At 34.8% G+C, this 18,010-nt stretch overlaps 1 protein-coding gene across 2 annotated transcripts in view; it reads right to left on the reverse strand.

Annotated features, from left to right (window-relative positions):
- The window catches only part of LOC124630237 (DNA N6-methyl adenine demethylase), a 105,178-nt gene that overhangs the window by 38,013 nt on the left and 49,155 nt on the right, over nucleotides 1-18,010 (reverse strand). The window contains exon 4 of one of the 2 annotated variants that reach the window (XM_047164007.1): nucleotides 14,367-14,453. The exons of the other annotated variant lie outside the window; for it this stretch is intronic. Within the exon in view, the coding sequence (XP_047019963.1) occupies nucleotides 14,367-14,453 (87 nt within the window). The remainder of the gene's footprint in view (nucleotides 1-14,366; nucleotides 14,454-18,010) is intronic. 2 annotated transcript variants of the gene reach the window in all.

An 18,010-nucleotide genomic window follows, 5' to 3' on the forward strand; every position in this document is an offset into this window, starting at 1 on the left:
ATTATCAAATGAGAATCTCACATCAATGTTACCCACAGCAGGAAAGATAGCCCTCATTACATAAAACCTTCATGTATAAAAGCGATAACCTCAATTTAATTTCTTCAACAACCCATAGATAGGTACCCATTACATGGAAATCATTTATGAAGACCAAACAAGCGTCGTAAGAAAATAACATCGAGTGAACCACCAACGAAGATGGAATTGAATGTAAATGTTGATTTTTAATTATATGGAGCTCTGCAATTTATGCACAGACGTGAACGACGAACAAGCTCAATTTGTGTTCGGAAATGTGCAGCTAACGAACCAGATACGAAGGTACAATTTATGTTTTTGTGGAAAATCAGTCGTTGTTTTCTTCTTTAGTGATTTTTGGCGAGGAGGTGCGCTTGTGAAAATATGGGGTAGAAAAGGGAATAGACATCAACAAATAATAATTAGAAAAGATATATGCAAGAAACCAAACATCATTAAAAATAAACGTCTCCTGAGTGAATGCACCTCATTTAAAAACAAAAACTCGCCCACCTAGATTTCTATTTAAACAAAAACTAACTAGACCAACAAGTACCTCAGTAATAACGACACCGGCGGCCAAAGTTTCATTAGAAAAAGTTCTTTTGTCGTCGACTTAAACTTAGTTCACAATGGTCGTAATTAAAAGTTGGCGGGAATGCGCTGGTGACAGCGGCAATCCGCCATAATCCCGCCGCCAGAGGGCGCGCAAAAAGGGCGCCAAACTCGCACAGATAAACAAGTTCCCGCGTTTTGTTGCATTCACTTTGATGTGGTCTAATGCAGTGGTTTGTTTTAATGGAGTTTGTTGAATGCTGATATGTTGGCATTGTCTTTTGGTGAGCTTCTCGCTGGCTCACTTTTAAGGCTTCGCGTTCTTTTTGTTTAACGTAAACAACGGCTATTTATACAGGCTGCTGCATTGTACTTTTAAATCTTATTCGATTCAAACTGGACGTTTCCTTGCACCACAAGCAAATTCTAATTACAACATAAACTGAACAGGAATACATAAATTCCGATACACATATATAAACCAAATATCACTTTACAAATTAATGACCATACGATACGGAAATTAAGCGGCGTACAGGCGAGCGAGTGGGGGTAGTCTGCCCCCTCCCTCAGACAGAGTGGGAGGTTAGAATAGCAATCTAGGGAGCCTGAATAGTCTGGGCGGTTGAATGAAATATCTAGCGTTGCGGACTGGCCATCAGGCCTACGAAAATGCATTAGGCTGGTAGATGAGCCTTGCGTTTAGCGCAGAACTAAACGCACGCAGAAATAGACCGTGCGGTATCTCTTATTGATCGCCGAATACTCGCTGCGTTAGAATTATTGTACGTCCTGACTTCCTTATATCACTTCTCACCGGGATTTTAGCTTGAGTATATTTTTTTTACGGTTGGAGTGATTGGTCTTTAAACGTAATACTAAATAACTTATTGAGAATTTATTTGGTGAATATTGGTAAGATACTGTTCAATTAAATAAAGATAGAGTTCCTTTTCATAATACACCTAAGTGTATACAGAGGTCGTTCAAGTTCGTAAAGAGCGACATAAACTTTTATCGAAGAAACAACTTAATTGGCACATTTATTGAACTCAGGATCCATGTTAGTTACGTTCTAATTAACGTAATATATCTCGCTATCTAATAAGAATTCAAATTGTTTCTAGTACAAACATTATTCCATTATTAGCGACGGCCAACGTGATATATTATCAAGTTAAAATTAAATTAATTTCATCCCCTCTCCTTCTACATTGTGGCAGGGTTGCCAATGTAGTTTTTTTTTATTACAACGTACTTATGATTGAGTTGATTACGAATTTGATGCAAGTTGCATTCAGTGTTTTATTTTTAGTTGGAAAGGAGTAATATATTTACAAATTCAAGCTTATAAGTATCACGAGTATCCTAAAGTTATGCAATAAAAAAGATCGTATAAATATTTTCTAACAATACTACCAACAAGATTTTCATCCATCTTCTTATTCATTTAGAACATTAGCAGTTCTATTAGCAAGTATAATTTTTTGAAAACCCAGATTGTCTTTGATTCATGTCACGTATAGCTCATCATTTCATTCATTAGGCATCCATAATAAAAATCCCACAAAATATTACTTACATTCTTACATACGCAACTTACATCCAAATCCAGCCACCATTGGGCGTTGACAGTTATCCGTAGCAGCCCTACACGAGTCGCTATCTCCCTGATATATAGAGGATGTTTAATTAAAATATCTTTAAGTGATTTACGACACTATCGATAATGTTAGGTTCAAGGCTGATTTATCGGACGCAAGATTTATATACGTCCGTAAGATAGTCATTATGATTCATTTGTTTATTCTCCGTTTGAAGAAGTAGTTTGAGTTACGTCATTATTACACTGTTCGTATTGTACATAAGTAAGTCTCTATAGGATCTGCAGTATAACTGCAAAATAGAGTGTTGAAAAAAATATCAAACGTAAAAAAACTTAAATAATAAGGATGTCAACACACTACTGAACTCCACCTAGTATGCATGTTGTCTATGTTATAAAAGATTTCTTTTAAGTAATTTTTTAAGAATTTTCAGAAAAAAAAATGTTTTGTAGAGGTTGATGTTAAAAAAAATTAGTTCTGAAGGAACACATTAATAAACATATTAATGAAGGAAATATAACCTCACATTACAAAATCTACCTTAAAAAACGTTTATCTAAAACAAACATACATAGATCCATATGTTCGTATCTTTCACAGATGTCTGGGAAAAATCTTACAACCGATTCCCATATCAGTCTCAAATTGTAAACAATTTCAAGTAAATGCAACGCGTTTTGATATAACATCTTTTGTTTTGCAGTTTTTGAGATTGTTATGCCACAAACGATCGTGTTGCTCATGTTGGGAGATCTTTGAGCTAGTAAATACTAAATAAACTTTTCCTTTAATTCTGTATAGATAAGTTGTTTTAGTGAGAAGGCAATTGAAAAGTATCTAATTCCTTTTTTTACACACTTGACGCAAAAAGAGGAGTGATATAAGTTTCCTCTTAAACGAAAAGCAATGTTTAAAAAATAAAGAACTTTGAACTTCTAAAGTTAAAAAAGTAATCCACAAAATATCACCAAAAGATATTTTGCACATAATACAAGGACTCATCATTTTTATTAGCCGCTACCAACAATGGGTATTTATAAGAGTTTTATCGGGAAAATTCGATTCATTGCAGTACCGCCGTGCCCCGGGATACCAATTTCCCTAGAAAATTAAATTTTCCGTTCACCCGGAAAAAGTTAAGGCCCCGAACGGTGACTTGTACGTTTTTATGTTTCTACGGCCGGTAGTACCCGGTTTACAACTATCGTAATTCAATATAAAATGTCCTATTTTTATATACATTTGCTTTTGAAGGGTTTTTCAGGTATAAATAAAATATTTACATCAGATTTTTCTATTTTTGTGTTATTTATTTTGATAATTGTATTGTAAGTGGGGCGCGTCAGTTGGATGAGGAGTGGTTTTTTTAATTTTTCCACCCTTCACTTCAGTTCAAAAAAATATTTGACGATCACATGACGCACTTAAGCAAACGTGAAAGTAATATCATCGCGCAATACAAAGGATTACCAAATACCCAGGACAATTTGATAACATAAATATTGAAAACGGCAGTAAAACGCACGGTCGGATTTTACGTTATATACGAAAATTTAAGCCGGTAATAAAACAGATTTCTGAGCGTACCCGGGTAATCCACGATATATTAAAAGTCGTCTGTTAAGCCTCTTACGATACACGAGGCGTTGTTTATAGTTCGGCCATTCAGAGAATGCGTTCCTGACACGTCGCGATTGAACTGACGACGTAACTTTGCAATGGCGTTGCAGTTACGATAAAAATATTTTTGCTGGTTGTTTACCGTTTTAACAATTGAGGAGCATTAAAACAACATTATTATATCAATAATCAATGAATGTAGTTACGTCGTCAGTTCAATCGCGACGTGTCAGGAACGCATTCTCTGAATGGCCGAACTATAAGAGAATAAATACCGTGAAATAATATATCTATGACAATTCTAGGGATGTCCCAAAAATTTTGAGAATCCCTTTCAAGTGTTGACAAATCGCATTCATTGTTTTTTTGTATTATAGTCTATGCTTAGTAGCGAATCTTAACTGACGTAATAGAAAACGTCAGGATCCAATATGAACGTAGAACTGAAATTTTTTTTGAAACGTAAGAAAAGTCGCGCACCTTTTAAAATGATTTCTCCCTCTCATCTAAATTAGGCATGCGACCTAATATTTTTTTATCGATAGAATAATTTTTGCTACTTCTTACGTAAGAATACAATTTAAAACGTTTTGCATATCGTACCTAATGTCCGTTTACACATTTTTTCATTCGCGGTAAATATTTAAATGAAACATAAGTTTTTTTCACGAAGACCAGAGATAACATGTAAATGCGATGGAACTTTCTGGATATATCGACATGTGACATGAATTATTCACGTACTGTTACATTATGTAAGTATATTTTATTATGTAGGACAAAGATCGTTTAAAGTATGTTATTATCTTTTTTGTTATTAAGATTAAGTACTTCATTTTCGGAATAATTTATTTCTTTGATTGTTACCTATAAAAAAAACTTTACCTATAAAAATTTTTATAGGTTTATAGGTTGCATATAAAAAATAACGTTTCAATGATGAATAAATGACGTTTTCGATGTTTTGATGTATGTCAAAAAATACGTGCTTTTCATGACTATAATTCTCACTCTATGAAAAACATTCAATCGTCATCGTCTATGAAATAAACCGAAAAATCCATTTACTGAATACCATAATTTCACGCTAAGCAAAAGCCCAATAATTCGCAACAATTTCATAATGACTAAATTATTGCCGACGCGCTCAACGAATAAAATTTTAACGTGCCAAATCGATTTGCATTAAAATGTATAAAATAAGATCCCGGGAACGTGACTGTGAGGTACATCACTAGAGCTACGTCATCGGATATGTCGTCCAATTTATGCCCCCACTTGTTGCTTAGATTCTTTTAACGACAAATCGTACGTTGCGGTTTGTGTCACATATAACACGAACGCAGTGTGAACTTCGATGTTCAATTCTTTTTGCTACATTGCTCCTTCGTAAGGGGCTCTCGTCTTGAACCGAGGCGGGGTTAAACCCGGGATTGCTGTATTTTTGAACAGAAATTGCACGCGGGTTTAAGCATTGGTTTGGGGATTTTTTTTGAACAAGGAAAAGATTTGTTAACGTTATTTTCATGATGTATGTAGCTTTTAGGCTATGCTATGTGTGTTCATTGTAAAGTTTTAACGAAAATATGAGATTTCTCAACAAAGGGATGGGCCCTTTCAAGAATATCTGTGTTAATCAATACAGAAACACAGCTCAATGATTCTTCAATATTCAATTTACATTTCAAATTTGGACTTTTATCTCTCCCCCGTGTAACAAAGCATGAACAAGCCGCAACTCACTGCCGATGGCGGCTCGGTTCATTTGGCGCGTTCTTAAAACCGCGTCAGCCGCAACCCTAATCGCCTCCTGAGGGTTGTCACCCGTGTCTTATTAACGGTGGGCTCAAAAGTCACATCGATTCACTTGTTGCACACCTCTAGTGCTAACGTTTCACGGTGGCTTGCGCCCCGGGACGTGACAACCCGCGGGAATCCCGGAATCCCGGGGTAAGTGGTTGCGGGATTGTACTGCAGCAAGCACTATTTCAATACGCTTGCCGCGAAAAGCTGTTTTATTTGGAGTTTACATAAATGTTTCGTTTGTTTTCTGCCAACGGTAGCGGCTCGACTTTATTTTCATTTGTCATAATGGGATCTTGAGATAAGTCCTAAAGTGTTGGATAATAGCACGAAATTGAATCTTAATAACGAGGATTTAAGGCAGAAAACTACATGAAAGTTTCTGATAACTATGTAGTCAAAAGGGGCAGTTGACTATAGAACCTTAATAATAGTACTCGAAGGTTCATTCTTATAACAACATTTTCATTTGTATGCCCAACCAACCCTCGAATTGTGAAACTAATAAATTATAATTTATTAAATTAACCGAGACAAATTAATGTTTGCCCAAGAAAATATTAATTTAAATCATTAATTACAATTGCCTAACTTACCAAATTAACAGTAATTAGGTCTAGACTTTGGCAAAATATTATTCCGAGCTCCTTCATTTTAATACAATCATAATATAATCAAAGAGAATAACTATTCGCATTAAAATTCAAATTATTTTACGTATTTTGCTTAATTTATGCCTATAGGGGGGAGAAAAGGGGGAGTGGAGCCATTACTGAATTAAATTTACGCAGAAACTGGAATTTCCATATTTCTCAAAGACTAGGCATATGTTCGCGAAGCAATTTGAGTGATTTTATTTGCGAACGAGTTTATTCAATTATGTGGTACGATCTGGGAAAATTAAATAGGGACGATGAAACATATTTTATTCTTTAAAAATAGTAAGGAAATTGAGTCCCATAAGATTTAAAAGTTTATAGTTTTCGTCAGTACTCAGTTGAAGGAAAAATCGTTACAATACGAATACTGAAGTAGATATTGTTCAACGCTTAAAATATCCGTGTGTTATGTTGAAATATAAGCCAAAAATAACATAAGAAAAATATGTGTTATTTGGAAAATTATAATATAGGTACTCGTAATTAGAAGCTGAAAAAATATGGACAAGTACCAGAGTTCTGTCAATACGCCATACACTCTTAGTGTTGAAAGGTATCCCTCAATGACGGATCACTTTATGAAGTGAAAATTATTTATTAACTGAAACTGACATTATTCTTTATTCAATAAACGAGATTCGTTGAGAATATTTATTGCAGAACAATTAGCTGCCGAGTTATCTATACTAATATAGTAAAGAGGAAACATTTTTTTGTTTGTTTGTTTGTACTTTAAAGGCTCCGAAACTACAGTACCGATTTGAAAAATTATTTCACTGTTGGAAAGTTACACTCGTCTCGAGTAACATAGGCTGTATTTTATCTCGATACGGGCAGCAGTTCTCACGAAATGCGGGTGAAACCGCGGGAACTAGGCTTGTGTTTTATAAAGCAGCAGACTTTAAAATGAAATACCAACATCACAATTGAATCATAAAAAAAACGTTCGGATAACATTCAAAATTTGTCCAACCTAACGGAAGCAGATTGCGGAGCGAAATACCTTTTCTTGAAAACGGCGCAATAAAAATGTAATAGCGTGTTCTATCGGATTTTTCCAATTCAGAGGCACTTTAAAAGATATCCAACGGTTGCCTTTGACCGGGACACCATACTAAAAGGCTAACAGCTTATATTGAAATAAACTTTCCACATTTCTAACACATGTTTTATCAAACAATTTTAGTGCAAGTTAATTTTAATTCTCCGTATTAGTTTGTAAAGATAAGTTTGAAGACTTTGCAGACGAAAGCATCAGCATATTGGCTCGTTAGTAAGACAGACTGGAATGCACTATACATACAGCCTGTAGTCTATGCTACTAGAGCTTTGTGATCGTTTCGTACGTGTATCCGGGCGTGTGTGAGTGCAGACATGGTTTACAATAGACTATAGACCATTGTTGGCGGGAGTAGTTTTTTTAGCTCCCGTAAGTTGCCAGCCTTGACTTAATTGACGCCAGAAAATTGGTAGACGTGAAAACGATAGCTTTGAGTTCAAATGTGTTTGAAAAGAGAATCATATCTGTGAGGTGAAATATGGCAATATGTCTGATCATTTTGATATACAAATATAGAAGATTCGAGTATTTAACAAACTCAATTATTATTTATTCATGAGAAAACATAAGTCTGAATAGTTAAAACTGTGACATAGTTAAAAAAAAACATTTCCACATTCCCCGATCCACTTTTCATTTTACGTCATTTTTATAAACTGTTTCAGTTATTTCTATTTACGTAGAACTCTTGACGCAACCGGGTTGACGTTACGTATTTACGAAATCAATTGTAAAGGTACTGCTATATCCCGAGGGCTGTAATCAAAAGGAGCAATTTCGAAACAACTGCGCCCCAAATAAAATATTTAACAACTCTTTACAACATTGAAACAGTATGAAAAGTTATGATATTCTGAAATATCAGCCGGATATTACGCGCGTACATTAAATATAGAGTAAGTACGCACACGTTTCACGCCCGGGTAACAATGAGATAACATTTATTTAACAAGACTTTTAAATCCTCTTTTATACGTAAATTATTCAGAATAATTTCGGAAATAATCACAGCGTTAATTATTCCATAAATTGCATTTTGAAAACGGCTGTCCATATTCATATTTTCATTCAAAATAAAATTCTTTATGCAAACGTAACTTTAACATAAAATTACGCATTCCGCAAAGCAATAGAATACCGAATATTGCATAAACGAGGTAATAGAATGCATTAATGAAAGTTTCAGGCAATAGTTTCGAGTAACTATCCAATAGGAGCGGGCGGTCCCACCCCTAGGCACCTCCCCGTCTTGCCGACACAATTCCTATAAAAAATATTTCCCTTCTATTTCTGAACGAACTCATAAAATTCAAGAATTCTATTTTCAAAAATGTAACCTCACTTTGGCATTTTGGCGCGCAAACTGTTATTGTATTAAGAAAAAACAATAATAAAGTCTTGGCGTATTGATCGCCTTATGGCGCATGCGCTCAGTTAGGAAATTTGCAATTACAAAGTGCTCTGTGCAAATTTCGCCCGAGTTTATAATTCGAAGGCGGACTCTAGCGTCGATATTCGTGCTCGCGGACTCAACCACGGAAAAAGAAGGAGATAGTTCGAATAAATTCAAGTTGAGTTTGGAATTTTTAAATTAGGAACCTTGTTTTTTTTTTTAAGAATATTCATTTACCAATTCACAAATTCAAATATCAATCCAGACTTTTTGTTGAATTGAAAATGTGTTACGTAATTTTCTTACAGTTTGACGGGAAATGTTACCAGTATTAACGGATCATTTAGTTTTTATTGTTTGAATTTTGTTTCCAGGCGTTTCATGTTTACAGCGATGGTCACGGGCGGGTCAGACACAGCGCTAAACTTTCCCTAACTATAAGTTTTATTAGACACTAGAAATATCGGAAAATGAGGTAATAAAAACTTTATCATAATATTTTTTCTATTTTTAAACCTTTATAGCTGTGAGATTGCGAAGGTTTCATTGCTTTTGCAGACTTGAATTTGGAACGGTTTTCTTCATCGTTGAATTTTGCTAGCGTATAGTCAGCTGATGTTATTCCCATGGATCATTTGTTTTTGAAAAAAGTAATTTTAAGAAAACTGATTTAAAATTCAAGACTTTTGATTTTTGTTTCGCATACAATCATCAACCCTTATGCCAATTTTATTTAAGGTCGGCCACAATTTTATTTTGACACACAATTTTGTTTTTTATGCAATTTTCTACATGATTTGAAAATTCTCTTTCTTTCGTCATTTGAAGAAAAATACAAGACTCTTAATTGACTCAAACTACAATATTAAAAATTTATTTTTCTAAACGTATTACCAAAATCCCTAACCATTTTTACCTATCCACATCTCGTATACAAATCGTCTCCTACATCCTTACCTATACCTACATACCTTGGTAAACAGGCATCGTAAAGGCCAACTAATAGCAATACACGACGATACCGCTGTCCTTCCGTCAGTCTGGCTTCGCAATCAGACGTGAATTATTTGTCCTATGGCCGACAGATTACGGGATGCGATAGGCTTTTAATGGTTTTGTTAATTCATAGCCGTTTGACTGACTATGAATGCTGGATATGGGTTTTTGAAATGGATTTATAAGTCTGTGGTTTTGATATATCCTTTTTATAAGAAATACAGTGTTGCCCATGATTCTGAAAAAAAGAGATTACAAAAATATATCTCGAGCAAACATGAAGCTAATAACGTGATTTTCTTTTCATATGATAAGAACATCTGTTTTGTAACACTTTAAGGACAATTTCTTATAATTTTTATTGTAATGGGGAATGGACAGAAGTATTGAAACGTTGCCATATAAGATTGATAATTTGGCAACACCAATACTTCATTAAAACAACAAAATCACAATACCAACAAATCAAAGCTAAATAACAGCCTCTCAAATTGAATCTTCGTCAATAATTTGAGCGCAGAAACACAACTATTCGTACGTATACATTGGGCGAACTATGGGCCGTACAGTATAACAACCTTCTACATAGCTAAGTCTAGCCTTTAGGAAGTGCAGCGCAAGTGCAGGGGGGGAGGGCTAGGGGGGCAGTCTCGTTGCCATGGCAACGCCAAGATGGCGGCCGCGAAATTAGTCCGTCTGCAGCCTTTATGCGCCCGTCTTCATTATGTAGGATTTCAATTTATTTCCGAAATGAACGGTAGGATTAGATTTTGTTAGTAGTAGTTTGGGTTGTGTGTTTGAATGATGATTGATTATTTTTGAGGTATTAGTAAAGGCTTATGTAGATATGTTATCATTTAGTCGTTCTATTTTTTCTCGAGTAACTTTAGTTAGAATACCTATAGAAACCGTATTTTTCAGACCTTGCTTTCTGACTACTACAATTGCATCTCCCAAGATTGGAGCTATCATGTGATAGAAAATTTCGTCTTAATTGGAACCTTAACAGACAAACAGAAAACCTCCCTAAAATCATTACAAATCATGGTATTTTCTTTCCATAAATTAAACAATACTAAAGCCTTTCCCATCAATTAAAATACAAAACTTCTCACATAATTACACTCAATTGAAAAAAAAGACAAACATTTTGCTAGAAGTTTTGCTTCCCTTTGAAAAAGTTCGGTCTAGCTGCAGACAATCTTTTTGTCCGTGACTAGCAAGCTTTTGTGTCAAATACTGTATAGTAACAGCCGGGATATACAACGATAACTTAAATTGATAGTGGTATTGGGAATTGGGATTTAGTCGATTTTTTGTATGTAATATCTTTAATTGTTTTAGAAGAAATCATTAGAAAGGACTATTTAATAACATTATAGAATTGCTGTATTTATTGCATATCTAGCTTCTGCCAATAGCTATGCCCGCTTTTTGAGGGAACTACTATTTTAATGGCAAGATTCACTAAAAACTCTTCAGCAGTTTGTACGTGAAGAGATACCAAACACACTAAGTAACTTATAATGTTAGTGTGATATATATTGCAATTACCATGACCCGTAAGTATCAGTATTAACTGTAATTTGCATTAATAATTTGTAAAATATTGGAATCGAACCAGCAACACACATTGCGGCATACCTTCAACAAACAAAAATTAAGGAAAAATATTTTAGATTTCTTTGAAATATCAACCACTAGCTGCTCCCCGCGATTTCACTCACGTCCCGGGAGAACCAATTTCCGCAACCAAGAAAAAAGTAGCCTAAGGGCTTTCTCACACGTTTCTCTTGGCGTTACACTACCTCACTACTTTCTTACCAAACCTTTAATCAGTAATTTCAGCAAGAAAGCTCGACAGACAGACTTTACTTTCGCATTACAATATTAGTAAGACGACTTCCTTATACTCACAATCAATCACTATGCGACCTTATACACAATATATTATATACCATCTAATATAATCGACATACAATATAAATAATGACTCAATTACACCCCACCACCCAACTGACCACTGACCACCCAACTGACCACTGGCCACCCTCTAAAGCTTGCATTGTTTAGACGTACTAATAGATGCGGTAGGAATTGACGTAACTGACGTTAGGGTGGTGTGACGTTTGACGTTTGATTAATGACGGTTCCGTATTACAGTGATAATCGACTTTTATGTTGTTGTGTAGACTAGGCTTTTTATGCGGTTCTGCTCATGTAGACTTGACAATTGAAAGAGTTTCGAAAATGTGGATAAGTTCCGTCTATATCTTGTTTTGGTTAAATAAATACTAGATTCTGCACAATATTTTGTAGTTTGCTAACTAATCGAAAAAAAAATTACAAAACTTACTTTAAATATTAAAATAACCACAAAAATGTCATTCATACACATACATTTCTTATTTTATAAGCGCTCTATTGTCAATCTAATTCCATTATACCCAAAAAAAATCCTAATAAAATAGAGCGGAATAACTTAAAATTCCTTTTAAACTAGACTCAAAGAGCGGGGGATCTTAAAATAAAGATGATTTTCCAAGTTCTTTGTAAGTTGAAGTACATTAGCTAATCAAATGTCGTGTTGTTTGCTTTAAGGAACACTTTGTATGGAAACTAGTGATGGCACACTGAGATCTAGGAATCTTATGTGTCCATTGCTTAGACACTAAGATCTAGATGTAAGAAGCTCATGTGTTTATTGCTACGGATTTAATATTTTGTTAGGAACAGAGAAGGCGTAATTTAATTTAAAAAAAAATGTTGTATTTTGGATTAACTTCATCATAATCTCAGTGATAGACGACCTATTGTTGAACATAAACCCTGCCATTAATTTCGAGTATGTATTCTATTTCCTCAGAATAATATTTCTATGATTGTACAGTCCACAGCCATATGCAATTTGACATCGGATCAAACATTTTACCGTAAAATTGGGACTGACCGATGTTCTTTTGCGTATATAACGCTATACCATTTCATGTCTTTTCCCAAAGTACAAGCTTTTTCCAACAATTTCCAGTATCTATTTACATAAGCACCTATGACATATTTACTGTCACATTGGTCTTGTTCAATAAAGCTACATATATATAAGTACTTTCACCTCTTGGAAATATTCCAATAAATTGAAAAACAACCGACAAGCTAGATGTCTCGATCACCAATTTTATTTGGCACGCGGTCACGCCAATCTGCTACGACGGATATTCGTAGCAACGCGTAGCGAGTCTACGAAAAAATATTCGATTCGTAGCAATTTGAAATAGAGATATTTATCGAAGCCTTGTCAATTAATCCATGTCTTTTTTTTCAGGTACGATCCTCTTTCACCGCTTTGTCTTGGAGTAATAATTTAAATCAAAAGAAATTCTTAAGTGATAATGTCAGGAATCCCGAATAGCTCATTTGATGAGTAAGCCTTCCATATAAAGTTTGGTTATAAGTACTCAAATCATTTCCTAGATCATTTTACTTTACAATCTACTTAATAGGAAACGTACCTAGATCTCTGCTTATGCCATTACGCAACATTAAGGTAAAACCAATCCAATACACTCTAGGCACAATAACCTTTACAACCTTCGACATAAAGCCTATAAATAAATAACTAGCGCAACACGAACTGTCACAATCACAAACCAGTAAATAGGTGAACGACACCGAAGGACCTTGTTGAATAATCTTTCAATTAATTTACAATTCGCCCACTCGATACATTGAATGAAACAGGTGGTGTTCGCTGGTATGCGGAAAAATATCCTACCGAAACCCGTCACTATTATACGAACATAACTCTTAGTTTACTATACATTGCCGTCTTTGTTCGTGGATGAAAGTCTGAGGTTTGAACCAAACGCGCAATGTATATGGTTCATTGCAAAGTGGTCGCTCTCAGCCCGTGTTAATCTCCGTGAATGGGGTTTGTTTACGAATGCTGAGTGGCCATGAACCCGGGTTACACTTTATTCCTCTATATTCGGATATTTCGTTTCGAAAGCGAGAGTGGCCTGGTTTTTGTTCGCGTTTGATTTATTGTCGTTATGTAACAGCGGTCACGCTGTCATTGGCGGGTTCACGGCGACCAATGATCGGATTTTGGTTTGGTTCGAAATCTGAGGGTCGATGATACCTATGTATGTCGGGGTTGAAGGTTACTATCGATAGACTTGTTACCGACATTTTCGTTGTGCCTTTAAGGATTGCGGTAGTTGCTTGAACATCGATATAAGTTGAGCTTGCTGTGTCTACACTATTCGACGCATTCTTTAAGTCGCTATCGATTTTGATATAGTAGGTATGTCATTAAGACGAGGAAGCTTCTGAGAAAGCTCTATTTAGGCATGACATTCATGTATGAATGAAATAGTTTGAAGATATCAGGTAAGCGTCGAAAAAAAAATGTATAAGCATTTTATCTCTCGATTTTTTAAAGTTGATGCATATTTACCGCGTATTTACATAGGAAAAAATAAGATGGATATTCATTCAATTCGAAATCATTCTCCGAAAACAAGAAACACAGGTTAATGATGATTGTTAATCATTAGTCACCAAAGGGTACACATAACATGAAGGAAATGAAAAAATAAAAAAACAAACAAACAAAAGAAAAGTTAAGAAAAAATATTAAGGTAGGTACTCACGGGTGTGGTACTCGAGCGCCCTCTGCCGCGTCCTCTCCGAGACTCGCTCTTCACTGTCTGCAAGGTGCCGTCCGGAGCCAAAATAAGCTATAACAACACAGACACACCACGGACTTAACATAAAGCAAAAATAAAGTAAGTAAAACAAAGGAGAAACGTTAACACAAAATAAGGGAAAAATGAATAGACAAACATGCAATGGAGGTAAGGTTAGATGGCGACAGATTAGTGTTTTAGTATGAAATATTTCGTTATTTACGTACATTAATTATTTACTGAAAGCATTGATTTTAACCATATATATTCTTTTTCGTATTTATATTGCTCAATTTATAAAACTGAAATATCGTAAACGTTATTGCAAGAAATCGAGTAAGCGCCATCTGTGTTTGAATTTACGAACGAATGTGAACACAGAGCACCGCGTTGCTTATGGTCGTAGTAGTTTCACTACTCGCCGCTAGATGGCGCCCTAAGAGGCTATGCTAGAAATTGTTTTGGTTGTGCGGATTGTTTAAAAAATAATTTAATTGTTTTTGCAATTTATATAAGTGAATTTGGTTTGATATGATTAAGTTTGGTAATAATACCTAATAATATGGTAACTAAATATTTATTTACGCCGTTTTCTTCGGTGAAGCAGAAGTGTTTGATTGAAAAAATAATTAAACTGTTTATTAAAAATACTGCAGTAATTAAGAATTATCTTACATTTTATATTATATTTACTATTGATCTTCTGTTAAACTCGTTTTTGACTGATTTTGGCAGCCTTTTGCATTGTAGTATTTTACGTAAAGCTCTTACTCAGATTTCAATTTAATGAGTGTTTAAAATACCGGGAAAATCTGCTTCACTACCAAAAAAATATTGATGAAACGTTCAACTGTCACTCACAGACAGCTGTCATTGTCAAACCTACCGAGCTTTTTCATTATCTAGCCACACTAATTAAATAGGTTACTTCAACTGAGGCCACGAATAAATAAATAGTTTCTGTTACTGAGCACATGGCACGACTCACACCTGGCGTTTTAGTTCGTTACTCCTGTTTTTATGTTAGACGCAAACGACATTTGTTCCATCGCCGTCTCTCTCTATTGCCCTTCTCTTACTAACGCTGTCTATTCTTATTCAAATCGCGGGATTTGTAATTATCCTTGTGAACAGGTCCGGGACTCATTTTTCGTTCGCTAGAGAGATTTTAATAAGATGAATAAACATTAGGAAGGTCTTTATAGTAAACGGCTGCATTTTGGTCTTTTGGGAAGCTTTGAGTTGAAAGATGTAGGAAAGATATTGTGACCGTTATTTTGCTATTAGTTGTTGTTACTCTTGGGTTATATTTTGGTGCTATTATCAATTGTTAAGATTTACGTTATGTCTAATGTTGCATATAAAATGTAGTTTTCAATGACATGTAAAGTTTTTAAAAATTTAAATTTTGGTGTATTTTTTTTTATCATGAAAATCTAAACCATGACTATTACTAGAAATAATCGTAATTATTATTTAGTCCATCCTGATAACACAAATACGAGGAACTTCCTTCAATTTATGACTCGCAACATTGTGACATACTTTTTAAAATGCTAGGGGAATATCAAAAACATGACTACCGTTATTTAAATATTAATTATCAGGTAGCATCATCGTCAAACATTACATTAACAAACTGGTTTTGTAAATTAGAATTAGTACACTTTCATACCATCTGTCAGTTATTAATAACGCTTCTAATTAATTCTTTCATATTTGATAACACCTTTAAAATGAAAGCTCATTGATTATTGCGTGTGATTGGTGCCTTTTAATAAAAATATTTAATTGGTTTCGCACCTTTTTCAGTTTAATTGAAGTGATTATAAGAACATCAAAACGTTCTATCAAAATAATGTCGTTAACCTATCATCAGAAATCTCCTAAGAGGTCTACCCGACAAGTTACAAATACCAAAGGACCAAAAACACGGCTCGCTACTCACGAACTTGGTCCTTCCCACCTCGCGTGTATTCGTAAACAAATTACTTACTCTCGGGAGATCATACAGTAGTACTCGTAATTCGGCTCGTATTCTCGTATCGTGGGTGCGTGTGGCGTGGGCTTGTTGAGGCAGGTCGTGTCCGTCACGCGAACCACTTGATTACCTCATTGACGACTGTTGAGACATGTTCGAGATATTTGCGACGTTGTTTTGATGATATGGTTGTTTGAAGGCCTTTTGCGGTCAAAAGTTTGGTCCTTTTTGGAAAGTGGCGGGACACAATTGGAGTTTTGTATTTGTAAAGAAGGAATATGGCATTCACTTCTCTTTGATATGATTTTAAGAATGTTTAAGCCGAATACGATCATAAGATACGAGGTTAGAACTGTAGATAAAACAGCCATGGCAGCATAAATGGACGTATGTGCGTAGTTAGCAATAACTATATTTTATTCTAACAAGACCTGTTATTTAATCCTAAAACCCAGAAGTTAAGGTTTGAATTGCAATATTGCATGATTATAATCCATAAGATTTTAAAAAGGTATTGTTAAAAAAATATCCATTGTTTAAGTAAATAGATGTGTATTACGACGAGTTATTGTAGTCTACAGTTGCAGACGACTTTAATAGTCCAACTTGAAATGTTAGGTTCTACTAAATCATTCTATCGCCTATAATTCATTTAAGTTAAGACACTTGCTATAAACGTATAAAAGTAACATGTTTCCTAATTATATTTAATGTTAAATATAATTCATCAAGACAACCGACCATTGAATTGTACCGCCATGATGGATTGAAATGGCAGTTATTTGAAATCGGTTAAAAGGCAGGTGCATCGCATCGCCGAAGATAATAAAGGCAGAAGATAATCTCGAACGTTAATCTGTACAGTAAAAATAACGAGGTTAATTGGAATATGTTTTGTTTCGTTTTGGTATGTCCGTTTTTGCGGACCGTTAGTAAATTACAATGGGCCCGTGTTTAGTGCCGCTATTCGACGACAGATGGCATGCAAACTAATTTGCGGAACTGCGCTCCCTTGAGTTTTGGTCGGACAATATTTAGTAAGAATTTATTGACGTATTTTGCTTAAAGTGAAATGTAATGTACTGTAATTTGAGGCAAAATTTAGACGTACAACGTGATCATTATAGGAAAATGCAAAATGTTTTGGTGCTGCCTCGTCTCGCTCGAAAATGCGAAGTAATATGCACGTCAACGACATACTATAGGCTAAGTGAATCTCAAATTGGCGATATTCGCCCCAAAGTGCCGATTCGACGTGTCTGTTGCGATTCAGCGGTTTTATTTGAATGGGAATGCGATTCGCGCGACAATATCGAGTTCGTACCGCCTTTACCTTGCTGGCAAATACTTTTAGAATACAGATAGATATTTGTATTGGTTTTTAAGATTTTGTATTGGAAAAAAATTATTAGATGGTTTTATGAGTCATGGCAGGCATATTGGGAATTTAATCTGTTTCGCACCCAGATTTTTCTTTCAATTTAAATTATTTATATCGTGAACGACAAATAATAAATCTACAGCCAATAATAAATTCGCTAACAATTTGACTTGCAATTTTTCTAGCTAGCTCTGGATTCTATTTTCCTTTCAAACTTATTCAAGTTAAATTACAAACACAAATCAC

This window comes from Helicoverpa zea, chromosome 5, assembly GCF_022581195.2.
Source record: "Helicoverpa zea isolate HzStark_Cry1AcR chromosome 5, ilHelZeax1.1, whole genome shotgun sequence".
Taxonomy (NCBI): domain Eukaryota; kingdom Metazoa; phylum Arthropoda; class Insecta; order Lepidoptera; family Noctuidae; genus Helicoverpa; species Helicoverpa zea.